At 41.1% G+C, this 15,037-nt stretch overlaps 1 protein-coding gene across 2 annotated transcripts in view; it reads right to left on the minus strand.

Moving 5' to 3' along the window:
* The window catches only part of renbp (renin binding protein), an 85,565-nt gene extending 75,559 nt beyond the window's left edge, over nucleotides 1-10,006 (minus strand). For both annotated transcript variants that reach the window (XM_061987883.1, XM_061987929.1), the window contains exons 1-4: nucleotides 9,671-10,006; nucleotides 9,330-9,410; nucleotides 6,460-6,872; nucleotides 3,637-3,809 (exon numbers count right to left, since the gene is read on the minus strand). In XM_061987883.1, coding sequence (XP_061843867.1) covers nucleotides 3,637-3,809; nucleotides 6,460-6,872; nucleotides 9,330-9,410; nucleotides 9,671-9,782 — 779 coding nt within the window. In that variant the 5' untranslated portion in view covers nucleotides 9,783-10,006. The remainder of the gene's footprint in view (nucleotides 1-3,636; nucleotides 3,810-6,459; nucleotides 6,873-9,329; nucleotides 9,411-9,670) is intronic.
* Between the last annotated feature and the right edge of the window lie 5,031 nt (nucleotides 10,007-15,037).

Consider the following 15,037-nt stretch of genomic DNA (forward strand, 5'->3'; position numbering starts at 1 on the left):
GGTTCTATGAACACAGATACAACTGTATCTACGACGGATACTGCAATACAAAATAGTCTCTCTCTTTTTGATGAAATAACATTAGAGGAACTATTACAGCGTGTAAGTGGGATAAAACAAACAACATGTTTACTTGACCCACTTCCTGGGAAACTTATCAAGGAGCTTTTTGTATTATTAGGTCCATCAGTGCTAAATATTATAAACTTATCACTTTCCTCTGGCACTGTTCCCCTAGCATTCAAGAAAGCGGTTATTCATCCTCTGCTCAAAAGACCTAACCTTGATCCTGACCTCATGGTAAACTACCGACCGGTGTCCCACCTTCCCTTTATTTCGAAAATCCTCGAAGAAATTGTCGCACAGCAGCTAAATGAACACTTAGTGTCTAACAATCTCTGTGAACCTTTTCAATCCGGTTTCAGGGCAAATCACTCTACGGAGACAGCCCTCGCAAAAATGACTAATGATCTACTGCTAACGATGGATTCTGATGCGTCATCTATGTTGCTGCTTCTTGATCTTAGCGCTGCTTTCGATACCGTCGATCATAATATTTTATTAGAGCGTATCAAAACACGTCAGACTTAGCTTTGTCATGGTTTAACTCTTATCTTACTGACAGGATGCAATGCGTCTCCCATAATAATGTGACCTCGGACTATGTTAAGGTAACGTGCGGAGTTCCTCAGGGTTCGGTTCTTGGCCCTGCACTCTTTAGTATTTACATGCTGCCGCTAGGCGACATCATACGCAAATACGGTGTTAGCTTTCATTGTTATGCTGATGACACCCAACTCTACATGCCCCTAAAGCTGACCAACACGCCGGATTGTAGTCAGCTGGAGGCGTGTCTTAATGAAATTAAACAATGGATGTCCGCTAACTTCTTGCAACTCAACGCCAAGAAAACGGAAATGCTGATTATCGGTCCTGCTAAACACCGACATTTATTTAATAATACCACCTTAACATTTGACAACCAAACAATTACACAAGGCGAATCAGTAAAGAATCTGGGTATTATCTTCGACCCAACTCTCTCGTTTGAGTCACACATTAAGAGTGTTACTAAAACGGCCTTCTTTCATCTCCGTAATATCGCTAAAATTCGTTCTATTTTATCCACTAGCGACGCTGAGATCATTATTCATGCGTTCGTTACGTCTCGTCTCGATTACTGTAACGTATTATTTTCGGGGCTCCCTATGTCTAGCATTAAAAAATTACAGTTGGTACAAAATGCGGCTGCTAGACTTTTGACAAGAACAAGAAAGTTTGATCATATTACGCCTATACTGGCTCACCTGCACTGGCTTCCTGTGCACTTAAGATGTGACTTTAAGGTTTTACTACTTACGTATAAAATACTACGCGGTCTAGCTCCGTCCTATCTTGTCGATTGCATTGTACCATATGTCCCGGCAAGAAATCTGCGTTCAAAGAACTCCGGCTTATTAGTGATTCCCAGAGCCCAAAAAAAGTCTGCGGGCTATAGAGCGTTTTCTATTCGGGCTCCAGTACTATGGAATGCCCTCCCGGTAACAATTAGAGATGCTACCTCAGTAGAAGCATTTAAGTCCCATCTTAAAACTCATTTGTATACTCTAGCCTTTAAATAGCCCCCCTGTTAGACCAGTTGATCTGCCGTTTCTTTTCTTTTCTCCTCTGCTCCCCTTTTCCTTGAGGGGGGGGGGGCACAGGTCCGGTGGCCATGGATGAAGTGCTGGCTGTCCAGAGTCGGGACCCGGGGTGGACCGCTCGCCTGTGCATCGGCAGGGAACATCTCTGCGCTGCTGACCCGTCTCCGCTCGGGATGGTGTCCTGCTGGCCCCACTATGGACTGGACTCTTACTATTATGTTGGATCCACTATGGACTGGACTCTCACAATATTATGTCAAACCCACTCGACATCCATTGCTTTCGGTCTCCCCTAGAGGGGGGGGGTTACCCACATATGCGGTCCTCTCCAAGGTTTCTCATAGTCATTCACATCGACGTCCCACTGGGGTGAGTTTTTCCTTGCCCGTATGTGGGCTTTGTACCGAGGATGTCGTTGTGGCTTGTGCAGCCCTTTGAGACACTTGTGATTTAGGGCTATATAAATAAAGATTGATTGATTGATTGATTGATTGATAAGCCGCACCAACTAAATGAAGCAGCAGATATATACGTTGTAAAATGAGTAATTTACACAGAAATATTTAGGAAATGTTTTATTTACATACCTTAATTCAGTGGTTCTCAAATGGGGGTACGCATACTCTGGGGGTACTTGAAGGTATGCCAAGGGGTACGTGAGATTTTTTTTTAAATATTCTAAAAATAGCAACAATTCAAAAATCCTTTATAAATATATTTATTGAATAATACCTCAACAAAATAAGAATGTAAGTTCATAAACTCAGTGAAGCACAAGCTCAGGTTTCTCACTAAAATGTCTGTCAAAAAGAACTGTGAAAAGAAATGCAATATTCAGTGTTGACAGCTAGATTTTTTGTGGACATGTTCCATAAATATTGATGTTAAAGGTTTCTTTTTTTGTGAAGAAATGTTTAGAATTAAGTTCATGAATCCAGATGGATCTCTATTACAATCCCCAAAGAGGGCACTTTAAGTTGATGATTACTTCTATGTGTAGAAATATGTATTTATAATTGAATCACTTGTTTATTTTTCAACAAGTTTTTAGTTATTTGTATATCTTTTTTTCCAAATAGTTCAAGAAAGACCACTACAAATGAGCAATATTTTGCACTGTTATACAATTTAATAAATCAGAAACTGATTACATAGTGCTGTATTTTACTTCTTTATCTCTTTTTTTCAACCAAAAATGCTTTGCTCTGATTAGGGGGTACTTGAATTAAAAAAATGTTCACAGGGGGTACATCACTGAAAAAAGGTTGAGAACCACTGCCTTAATTGTGTCCAAACAGTGTCTGTAACACGGCTGTAAAACGGCTGATCATACATAACAGAAGTCATCGTCATGGACCCACTAGCTGCGGAAGCTCGCTCTTCAATCCGCTAAAAAGACTAAATAACTTGTTTTGATGAAATTACAAAACTGAAACAATACAAAAAGAATGCCATTGTAAGTTAATAATAATAACACAGATACTTGTAAACAAGTAGGATTTGAGTTAATGCTAATGAGGCTAGCTTGATTACATTAAGATAGCATGTACAAATATGCATGAAAACACCCCACATAGACATCACACACATGGGATGGTTTAGAAAGTAAGAATAGGTTTGGTAATATTGTAAAACTTAAAAATGTTGCTTGGAGTGATGAATGAAGAATCCATTCGAGTAGAAACGCGATGGACGTTTAGAAGACGGAATGGCACTTCTACTTCCGGTTCAAAGCTTTAAACAGCAGGAGTTTACATTCATCTAGTAGCACCTGCAATGAGCGAATTTGTCCAAAAGATGGCGACACAGCACACACAATAACACACCATTTAACTGTCTTTGTGTTTAATGACAACTATTTGCTTTTTGGGCCCCAGCAAAGAAAAAAACAAATTAGCCACACCATTTTATAAGCCGCTGTAGGAAAAAAAAGTGGCTGCCTATAGTCCGGAATTTACGGTACAGTAAATCTCATCAACAATACTGTACTCACTTGTCAGTCAGGTGTCTGTAGAGCTTCCACTCCTGTCTGGCGCTTTGTCTCTGTCTGAAGTTGTTGAGCTGCAAGCACAACGTCAGGAGCAGATGGATGAGGGAGATGGCTCCCAGGAGCCTGTAGCTGCTCCTGATGGTCCTATCATTGCCCCTCAATCCCGAGACACGCAGCTGGACACACATGCACTCTTATTAATACAAACCAATACATACATATAGTCATACTTGCTAACCTTGAGACCTCCGAATTCGGGGGATGGGGGGGGGGGGGGATTTGGTGGTAGCGGGGGGTGTATATTGTAGCGTCCCGGAAGACTTAGTGCTGCAAGGGATTCTGGGTATTTGTTCCGTTGTATTTATGTTGTGTTACGGTGCGGCTGTTCTCCCGAAACGTGTTTATCATTCTTGTTTGGTGTGGGTTCACAGTGTGGCGCATATTTGTAACAGTGTTAAAGTTGTTTATACGGCCACCCTCAGTGTGACCTATATGGCTGTTGACCAAGTATGCCTCATGTGTGTGTAAAAACCGCATTTATTATGTGACTAGGTCGGCACGTTGTTTGAATGGAGGAAAAGCAAACATGACGACAGGTTGTAGAGGATGCTAAAGACAGTGTCTTTAAGGCACGCCCCCAATATTGTTGTCCGGGTGAAAATCTGGAGAAATTCGGGAGAATGGTCGCCCCGGGAGATTTTCGGGAGGGGCACTGTAATTCGGGAGTCTCCTGGGAAAATCGGGAGGGTTGACAAGTATGCATACAGTGCACAAAAGGAGAAAGTATACTATTCTAAAATAATCAGGATAGTAGTGCCATTCATTTAAACACATATTGATTATCAGATTCTCCGACGCGTCACGATTAAAATGTGGACGATGCTGAAACGATCGTCCACATCGTCCAAATATTGATTATTTACGAGAGATAAAAAAAGTAATACAGACGGTTCTAAAATGCAGATCTAGCCCGGACACACACGGAGGGAGGAGGAGAAGGGAACATGCTAACTGCGGTGCTAAGCTAGCTTGAATGTGAAGTAGTGAAACAAGAATGTGAAGTGAAGTGAAGTGAATTTATTTTATTTATTTATATTGCACTTTTTCTCTCGTGACTCAAAGCACTTTACATAGTGAAATCCAATATCTAAGTTACTTTTAAACCAATGTGGGTGGCACTGGGAGTAGGAGGGTAAAGTGTCTTGCCCAAGGACACAACGGCGTGACTAGGATGACGGAAGCGGGGATCGAACCTGGAACCCTCAAGTTGCTGGCATGGCCACTCTACCAACCGAGCTATGGATGGAATGGAATAAATGCTTTCAACAGAATGTTTACCGGAACCAGGTTACAGCAGAGTGGAACCAGCTGAGAAGAGGAAATGAACAATTTTGGGAGAAATTGCGTGTGTGCGCAAGCCGCGGAAGAACGCGCGAGCCGCCGATATGCGCCAGTTGAAATGAAGTGCAAACGTTACTATGCTAACGGTTAGCATGTGTCAAGTACAAAGTAATATGACTCAGAGATCTACGGCTGCAAAATTAGCAAAAGGTTAGCATGCTAATGTTAGCGATATTTATCGTGCACAAACAACAACACAAAAGATTTGTCTTTAAAGACTGTGTATGTAAAAAATTGTTGTTGTCTTTTAAAAAAAATAATTTAATTACAAGTGTTACACAAATTAGACTGATGCCAAAAATAGATTACAGTCCTGTTGGAAACACTGAGCTGTACCTCACAGTCAAGCAATCGTGGACATTCTGATCATGCAAATTACCTTTAAGATACATGTTAAAAACTGATCTGAACTCAAAGCTGGGCAATATGGCTGAAAACTGTATCACAATGTAGTGTATTTTATCGGTTGATGTCGATAATAACTGATATTTTTATGACCTATCGAAAATAAGAAAAAAAATACAACTGTATTTTATTTGAAATGTAACTTCCTCTGATTATAATCCCCTTAGATATCAAGGCAGAAAGGAAATATCAACCCAAGCATAGAAAACACTTAACGTAAACAAAATAATAAAAAAAACAAAAAACAATAAGCTCTTAAAATGAAGGTGCAAAAATAAGGAATATCTAAGAAATGCTTCATAAAGTGTAAGAAAATAGTGCAATGTGTGAAAATGTAAACGTAGAGAAACCTGAGAGAACTATTTCCTGCAGGTTTAGTGCCAAGAAGTAAGTTACAGCTGTTCTCTAAAGGGTGAGCGCGGCTAAGGTGTCGTGGCATTAGCGGTCTTGCCTTGCATCATTTACAGACCGGATTGGTCTGACTAAGGTCAATAAAAAGTGCCATACTATCCAGTTGACTTTTCCTATTGTATTCACAATTTCTTCATTTTGACTTTCTCTTCTCACTCCATGCAAAGAGTCAACCAAATTTGATATTTGATACTGTTACCTGATTGGCTGTTAGCGTGTCACTCCTACTGATCAGTGATCACTTACTGCGTTGCTCGGTTACCAGAGAGCACATGCCTTTCTTCACGCAACCAACCTTGCTCTCATACTTCCGCTTTCTTCCGACAAAGAAAAAAATTTAATAATTGAACCTTTTCATCAGACGCATTTTTAATAGATATCGATTACGGGTCTATCCCGATGTATATTGATATAGTTTTATCGCCTAGCCCTATCTGGACTAACCAACACACAAGGACCAAATGCGTTAGGATAACTTCCATTTGTGCACATTTTATTATATTCGCCTTGAATGGAAACAAATAAGATGGAACCATTTATTGACGTGTTTAAAACTCCAATGGTCATGGATCTTGAACTGGAAGTAAATATGTAAATGGACTGACTTACGTGGCGGATTCCAGCAGTCCTCTTGGACAGGTGATAGAAAAGGCCGCTGAGGTAAAAGAGGGCTAGGTGGCATCTGTGCAGGAGGCTCAGTGTCTGCCGGAGGACAAAAACGGCCGGCACACACTTTCTCCTCTGAGGCTCTGACAACAGTCCCACAGCCCTCTGCGCGCATCTCCTTAGCCAAAGCTCCAGGCTCCACCATCCAGATGCTACCTGTCGCCGTCTGGTCCCGCAGCCGGGCCCCTGTCCGCCTTCTAGCTCGTTCTCCAAACAGACCAAGACCTTATCCAGGAGGTAGGGCAGGAATGAATGACAGAAGACGAAGACGCCTCGTCGGGCTGGGGTGGGGACCCGTCTTAGACTGGGGTCAACTTGGATGATGTTGACGTACTCCTCACCCAGGGTTTGGTAGCCTGACAAGGATTATAATGTAAAGGATGAATTGTTAAAAAATATAAATGAATTATTCATTATAAACGGTTCAGTGGGCACAGCAAAACTAACCTGTTGGTAATTGTGCATTAAAAAAAAAAAGGAGTGAATTTGTGAAAATGTGTTTTTAATGTAGCTGAAAGAGGAGAACAAGGGGTGCACAATAAATATCAGACAGATAATAATCGGGTCAATGAGGAATTATTCTATATCATTAAGAAATATATAAAATTTAAATTAAAAAAAAGACGAGATTACTCGTACAGTGCTGTGGGTGGGTTAGGGTGAGCAGATCAAGCGCTCCTTTTCTCCTACCTGATAGTAGCGCAATGTTGACAAACATGGCATCCATGGTGTGGGACTATGACTGGTTGATAGAACGATATCAATATATATCGCGATGGACACGTAATCTAAACCTAAAAAAAACAAGTTTGATAATATGCTCTGTGATTTGTTTCCTTCTTTGTCGGAAGAAAGCGAACGTATAGAAGCAAGGTTGGTTGCACGAACAAATGCACGTGCTCTCTGGTAACCGAGCAACACAGGAAGTGACACTGGTCAGTGGGGGAGTGACACACTAACGGCCGATTAGGTAACAGTATCAACTATCAAGTTTGCCTGATTGTTTGCATGGAGTGAGAAGAGAAAGTCAAAATGAAGAAATTGTTCATTAAAGAGGAAAAGTCACCTGGAAAGTTTTTGGATTTTTCCAAAGGGACCGTAGTCAGACCAATGTGGTCTGTAAATGATGCAAGACAAGACCGCTAATACCACACCACCTCAGCCGTGCTCACCTTTTAGAGCACAGCTGTAACTTACTGCCACTAAACCTGCAGAAAATAGTTCTTATCAGGTTTCTCTATCTTTACATTTTCACACTTTGCACTATTTTTTTACACTTTATTAGGCATTTCTTACATATTCCTTATTTCCGCAACCTTATTTTAAGAGATTATTGTTAAGTGTTCAATGTGATTGTACTATTTTGTTTACATTGTTTTAGTGTTTTGATAAAATAATACAACCAGAAATATGTTACTGCATACATCAGCAGCTAAATTAGGAGCCTTTGTAACCAAATAGTTTTATTAGAGTTTGCTTAATTCAATCAGTTGTATCTTAATGAAAACACAATTTCAATATTATAAGTGTGCTGCCCTACATTCTGTTTATCCTGAGTAAGTCATTCAGGCGGACCACACCTTAAAGGGGAACTGCACTTTTGGGGGGAGATGGATGGATAGATTTGGTCTATCATTCACAATTCTTATTTAAGAAAATAACACATATGTGTTTCTTTTTTTATGCATTTTAAGTCGTAAAATACGTCAAGTATGAGGTGGGTAACAATGCAGCTAATGGAAGTACCCTATTCTGCCCATAAAGCCCACTAAAAACATCCAAAAACCGCCAACAATACTCCATTTACATGTCGTGAGCTGAATATTAACCAAGTATTAGTGATGTTGCTATTATAAGCGCTAACGCAGACAAACTATTTTTAGCGGTGCTGTGATCACAGAGCGCAAACTAGCTTTTGCTGCTATATTGACATACTGAGCTGCTGCTTCACCTCTGAGTTGGTGAAAGTTAATTATAGATTATAAATCATGCCTCTCATCTAGATAGTAAAAGGTTGTGGACATAAACCAAGAAGTTGGTCAACTTTGACAACCAACTCAGACCCGGAGATGGTGAGAACGACACGAAAAGACGCTCATTGACAGCACTTTTATTTAATTTTTTTTACCACCAAGCTGATTATGATTCATTCTTTACCTAAACGGGAAGATATAAACATCCCATCAGTCGGCCTGCCAGACACTGTACAGTAAGTGATCGGTTTATTATGTTCCGAGTTTGTATATCTTGTTTAGCACGTAGCAATACTGCGACATGATGCTTAGTGTTTCACTATAGCGGCATCTGTTAAGCACACAGCTTCTAAAACTTGTAGCTCATCCTACTCATATTCAAGCTAAAAAATATAAGTTTCTGGATCATAATTTGTCCCAACATAGTCTTAATTGTTTCTCAAACTCTGCCATGAGTAATAGTTGTTGTTGTTGGAAGGGAAAGCCAACGGTCTGTGAAATGAACGCACACTTGTATGCTTAAAATGACCAAAATACGTAAGTATTACCGGGTACATGTTATTATGAATTGGCCTGTTAGTATACATTACAGAAATACTTGCAACATGAAAATAAAAAGTTGATGGAGGTTTATAGATTATATTAGAGTGCTTTAAAGGCGGAATAGAGTGACTCACATTGGCTCCATTGTTAGCTGACTTTTGCTAGTGATTATTTACTAGTTAGAATGCATTAAAAAAGAAAATCATATTTATTCTTGTCTTACATAACGATTATGGATGGTAGATACAATTTAAAAAAAAAGTGATGTTCCCCTTTAAAAAAGACCCCAAATACTACCTGTGAGTGTTGTTAAACCAAAATAGGCGACGTCTGAAAGCAGCTCAACTTCTTTCCTCCAGTCTAGCCATCGTTTTGATCCTAAAACAAAGTAACAACAACATTAAAAAACGAATAATAATCGTAAAAAAAGGTAAACCAGTCAAATGTTTGATGCCATACGAAACAGCCAGCAAACAACTGCTTGAGATGCAGTTGCTGTGTTTGTATACTATAGACAAACGTGTTGTGAGTGAGAAAGCAATGGTCAATTAATGCGTTTTAACCTTACATAAACACTACCACTTTAGGTGCAGCCAAAATGTCAGACAAATCCAGGTCAAACCCCAGCAAAAACGTACCTGCAAGCGTCTGAAAGGCTTCATTTGTGTTGTTTCGGAGGAAAGTTTGATAATATTCATCCTTCTGACAAGCACGTACTAGCTGAGACTGGTTAGCAGGTGCGAGAGGCATCGTATTTTACGTGGATGGATGCTAACGTGCTAATGCTACATACGTTCACATTACGACTACGAAACATCAAAGGAAAAATACCACTGCCAGAAATATTAATTCACACACTAAGTTATTATTTACTACTGTGTCATCTTTGCTGTGCTAAAGTGTCATTTTTGCAGCCAGTTGGTGACGACAGACAATGCGAAAGTAGGGCGGAAGTGGTCGATTTGTAAACAAACACCAGAAATCAAGGCTCAGTATGTCACAGTGCCACCAAACGGTTATTTGAGACGTTGCAGCAAAGCGGGTCTGACTCCTGATGTGTTTTGCGATGATTTTGTTCCATCCATCCATCAATTTTCTACCGCTTATTCGCCTTTGTGTTTTCATTGTTTCAAATATCTATATTTATATTTAAATACGTATATTAAAAATGTACTTTATAAGGTTTTTTTTTTAATGTATATATTCTATAAAAAAATATATAGTAGCTATTTTGCATTGTTACAGTATGGAATAGAACAACTAAATCTATACCATGCAGACAGACACACAATACATCAATTTGAAATGCTCATATTAACATACATCCTTCGCTTTACTGCAGGGGCTGTCAACATTTTCAGGCTAAGGACCCCAAACTAATAGAGATGGAGCAGAGACCCCTATTTATACATCTTGTATAAATTATGTTTGAACTTAAAAAGGCCATAAAGGCACCTTGTTAGTGTGTGGTACAAAGATATTCAAATAATACAGGATAACAACCCCCTGATTTACTGTACCTTGCCACATCAGGCTTCAAATATTGAGGCTTCACTCCATTGCAGATTACAACAAAAAAAACTAAGCATATTCTACTCTAAGTGTTAAATACAATTGTATTTATGTATTATATGTATTACAGTGCAGAAGGTGTCTTATTTTCTATTCTTATGTTTCCGGGTTAAGTGTGAACAGTGCTAACAATAACACGGCGGCTAATCTTGGCGCTGTCTTTACCGGGACAATCAAGTTAAACAACTCCCCATTGGTGAGCCTTTTGTACAGATGTTAAGTACATTATCACATAGCGTCCAGAGGGGGCGCCGTTGAGTGTGTTGTGGGGATTAACAGTGTGGATTAACAAACACGAGTAATGGAAGCTGTGTGAAGTTTACATGAAGTCTCTGGAGTCTGTTTCAAGCATATAAACACTACTACAACATGGTGTCAGAAGTAGGCAAACCTACTGTGGGTAAAAAGTAGGTGTAGTTGAGAAAAGTGAGGCTGAAATAGTCCAGCCGAGGTCATCATTGTGTACCTGGCCGGCGGCAGGCTAAGCTACGCTAGGCTACGGTGAGCACGGAGAGCAGAGGATCCGCATCGGAGCCCGGATAAGGACGGGAGATGACAGATCAAATATTCTCCATCGTGCCTCCTGGCAGCTTCAACTTCGAGGAGCCCAGCTCATGGCCGCAATGGTTGAGACGGTTCGAGAGGTTCAGGATGGCTTCAGGATTGAGCGGAAAAGAGGACGACTATCAGGTCAACTCCCTACTGTATGTGATGGGTGAAAAGAGTGACGACATTCTCACTACGTTGCCACTAAGCGACCAACAGAAGACAGTCTATACAGAGGTGACAAAAGCCTTTGATGAACATTTTGTGGGTAAGCACAATGTCATTTATGAACATGCTAAGTTTAATAGCAGACAGCAACAACAAGGCGGGTCTGCAGAGAACTTTATCACAGATGTGCATAAACTGGCAGAACACTGCAAATTTGGTGCCTTAAAGTAGGAAATGATAAGAGACCGCATAATGGTCGGGATAAGAGACTCCAGGCTGTCAGAGAGACTTCAGTCAGACCCAGACCTGACGCTGGCAAAAACAATAACTCAGGTCAGGCAGCAGGAAGAAATAAAGAAACAACAGCAACTGCTACGAGGGACACACACAGCAATTAAAGGTGCTAATGTGGATGCCATAAACACAACAGAGGGAAAACACAATATAGACAAGCTCCCCCACGCAGACCAGAGCAGTTAACGTCCAAGCCAAGCACTGTAAACAAGACATACTATAATGAGAAATGTACAAGGTGCGGCAAAACGCCACAACACCCCTGGAAACTGTGCCCAGCCAAAGAGGCCGAGTGTCGAAAATGCAAAAAAAAGGGACATTTCGCTGCGGTCTGCAGATCATCTCAAAAAGTGGAAGCTATAGTGGACAGCAACACAGAAGACGACATAGCTTTCATGAGGACAGTAAAACAGAAGGAATTGAAGAGGAATGGTTAAAAGAAATCAGCCTCAACGGAAAGAAGGTAACATTTAAACTGGACTCAGGAGCCTCAGTTACAGCTATTCCATCTGCCATGTACTTGAGAGCACGTGATGGCAGGCTGAAGACACCACCTAAAAAGATTAAAGCTCCAGATAACTGTCCATTGAAGGTTTTGGGCATCATGAAAGCACACATTAAAACAGAAAAAAGAGAAATAAGGCATGATGTATATGTGGTGACAAATCTGGTGATGCCACTAATGGGACTTCCTGCTTTAATAAAACTGAACCTGGTTCAACAGGTAGCTTCAGTACAGGAGGAGAAACAAGAAGCGAGCCATCAAGACAGAGCTATGTTCCCAAAAGTGTTTTCAGGGCTTGTAAAAGCTACAAGGAAGCTACAAGATAAAACTGAAGAATGGAGCAGTTCCTTATGCTCTCTCGGCCCCGCGCAGAGTTCCATTACCTATGAAAGAACAAGTTAAAGAAGAGTTAGACAGGATGGAAGCAATGGAGGTCATAAGAAAAATTGAGGAGCCAACTGAATGGTGTGCGGGGATGGTAGTGGTCCCCAAGCCAAATAAGAAACTTCACATTTGTGTGGACCTTACCCGACTTAACGACAGCGTGTGCAGAGAAAGACACATATTGCCTGCAGTTGATGAGACACTGGCGCAGCTGGAGGGGGCAAGAGTCGTTTCGAAATTAGATGCAACATCTGGTTTCTGGCAAGTTCCTCTACATGAAGAATCACAGCCTTTAACAACTTTTATTACCCCCTTGGAAGATATTGCTTTCAGAGGCTCCCCTTCGGCATTTATTCCGCGCCTGAGCATTTTCAGCTGAGAATCTCACAAATAATCGCAGGGGCAAAGGGCGCTCTGTGCCATGCAGATGACATCTTAGTCTATGGAAAAGACAAAAAAGAGCATGATGAAAGGCTGCAGGAAGTACTGAAAAGGTGTGAAAAAGCGGTCCTCACCCTCAATGAAAGATGTGAATTTTCAGTGGAAAAAGTGAAATTCCTTGGACACCACATAAACGCATCAGGAATCGAGACTGTTCCAGACAAAATCAGCGCCATTAAAAACATGCCAGAACCTCACAATGTGGAGGAGGTCCGCCGGTTCATGGGAATGGTGAATTATGTTGGCAAGGTCTCACCCAGCCTACCAGCTGTCACAAAACCCCTACGTGACCTGTTAAAAAGTGACAGCACATGGACCTGGGACGCACAACAGAAAACAGCCTTTGAAATAATTAAAAAAGAGCTGAGTTCTCCTCCAGTCCTTGCACAATACAGTCCTAAGAAAGAAACATTGGTATCGGCAGATGCGTCTTCATACGGACTTGGGGCGGTATTTTATTATATATATATATATATATATATATATATATATATATATATATATATATATATATATATATATATATATATATATATGTATATATATATATATATATATATATATATATATATATATATATATATATATATATATATATATAAATAAAATAAATACTTGAATTTCAGTGTTCATTTATTTATACATATACACACATAACACTCCTCTCTACTCATTGTTGTATTTGAAAGTGCAATGCTTTGCAGCCAGTAGCACAGCCTTTGAAGGAGCGTAGGTATGGGCAGTGTAATATTCTGGGTTGAAGTCAATAACCAGGCGAGGTGACGAAGTTACGTCTCTTTACTTTATACTTCAGAACCGACTCCCACACTTGCCGTCAGGGTGCGCAATACAACGTAAACCGTTGGCCAACCAAAAAGTAACCACAGAACACTAGTGTTCTGTGGTTACTTTTTGGTTGGCCAAGCGGATGTGACGACCGGCTGTCCTCACTCAGGTCCGCACGGACCTGGAGGGGGCGTGCCATAAGTCCGGCTGGAAATCGGGAGAAATTCGTGAGAATGGTTGTCCCGTGAGATTTTCGGGAGAGGCACTGAAATTCGGGAGTCTCCCGGAAAATTTGTGAGGGTTGGCAAGTATGCAGTAAACTCGCTTGCATCAAGGAAGCTCAGAGCACAGACAGTAATAATAATAATAATAACTGGGATTTATATAGCGCTTTTCTAAGTACCCAAAGTCGCTTTACATGTAGAACCCATCAATCATTCACACCTGGTGGTGGTAAGCTACTTTCATAGCCACAGCTGCCCTGGGGTAGACTGACGGAAGCGTGGCTGCAATTTGCGCCAACGGCCCCTCCGACCACCACCTATCATTCATCATTCAATTCACCGGTGTGAGTGGCACCGGTGAACAGTGTTTGCAGGCAGCTGAAAACATTGACGGAAAAAGGCTGGCCCTCTCACAGGAGAAGCGTTCCTGAGCATCTTCTGCCATTCTGGTCAGAGAGGAACGACATCAACATGGCAGAGGACTTGCTTCTTAAAGGAACAAGGATTCTGATCCCTGGATGCATGCAGCAGGAAATGATGGAAAGGTTGTATGAAGGCCATCATTAGTTGTGTTATCCCTAGGTGGCCAGGGATAACAAGACAGATTAAAGAGATGGTGGAAAGGTGTGAAATCTGTTGCCAATATTCACAAAGACAGAACCTTTAATGACCACGCCCCTACCAGCACGACCATGGGAAAAAGTGGCGGCTGATATCTTTCAGTGGAAGAATGTACATTATATCGTGGTGGTGGACTACTACTCCCGATACATTGAAGTAGCAAACCTCCTCACCCTGACAACATCTACAACTGTGGAGCACCTCAAGGTAACCTTTGCAAGATTTGGAGTGCCTAAAATCTTGGTGACTGACAACGGGCCACAGTTTGCTTCCACAGACTTTGCCACTTTTGCCCAGGACTATGGTTTCAACTACACGACCAGCAGCCCTCGCTATCCCCAGAGCAATGGGGAAGCAGAGAGAGCTGTCCGCACGGTCAAACAGCTGCTAAACAAAAGTCCAGACCCTCATAAAGCTTTTTTTTTTCCGGAGCTACACCACTGGCTCACGGGCTGAGTCCAGTG

The sequence above is a fragment of the Nerophis lumbriciformis genome, linkage group LG01 (assembly GCF_033978685.3).
Source record: "Nerophis lumbriciformis linkage group LG01, RoL_Nlum_v2.1, whole genome shotgun sequence".
Lineage (NCBI taxonomy): Eukaryota > Metazoa > Chordata > Actinopteri > Syngnathiformes > Syngnathidae > Nerophis > Nerophis lumbriciformis.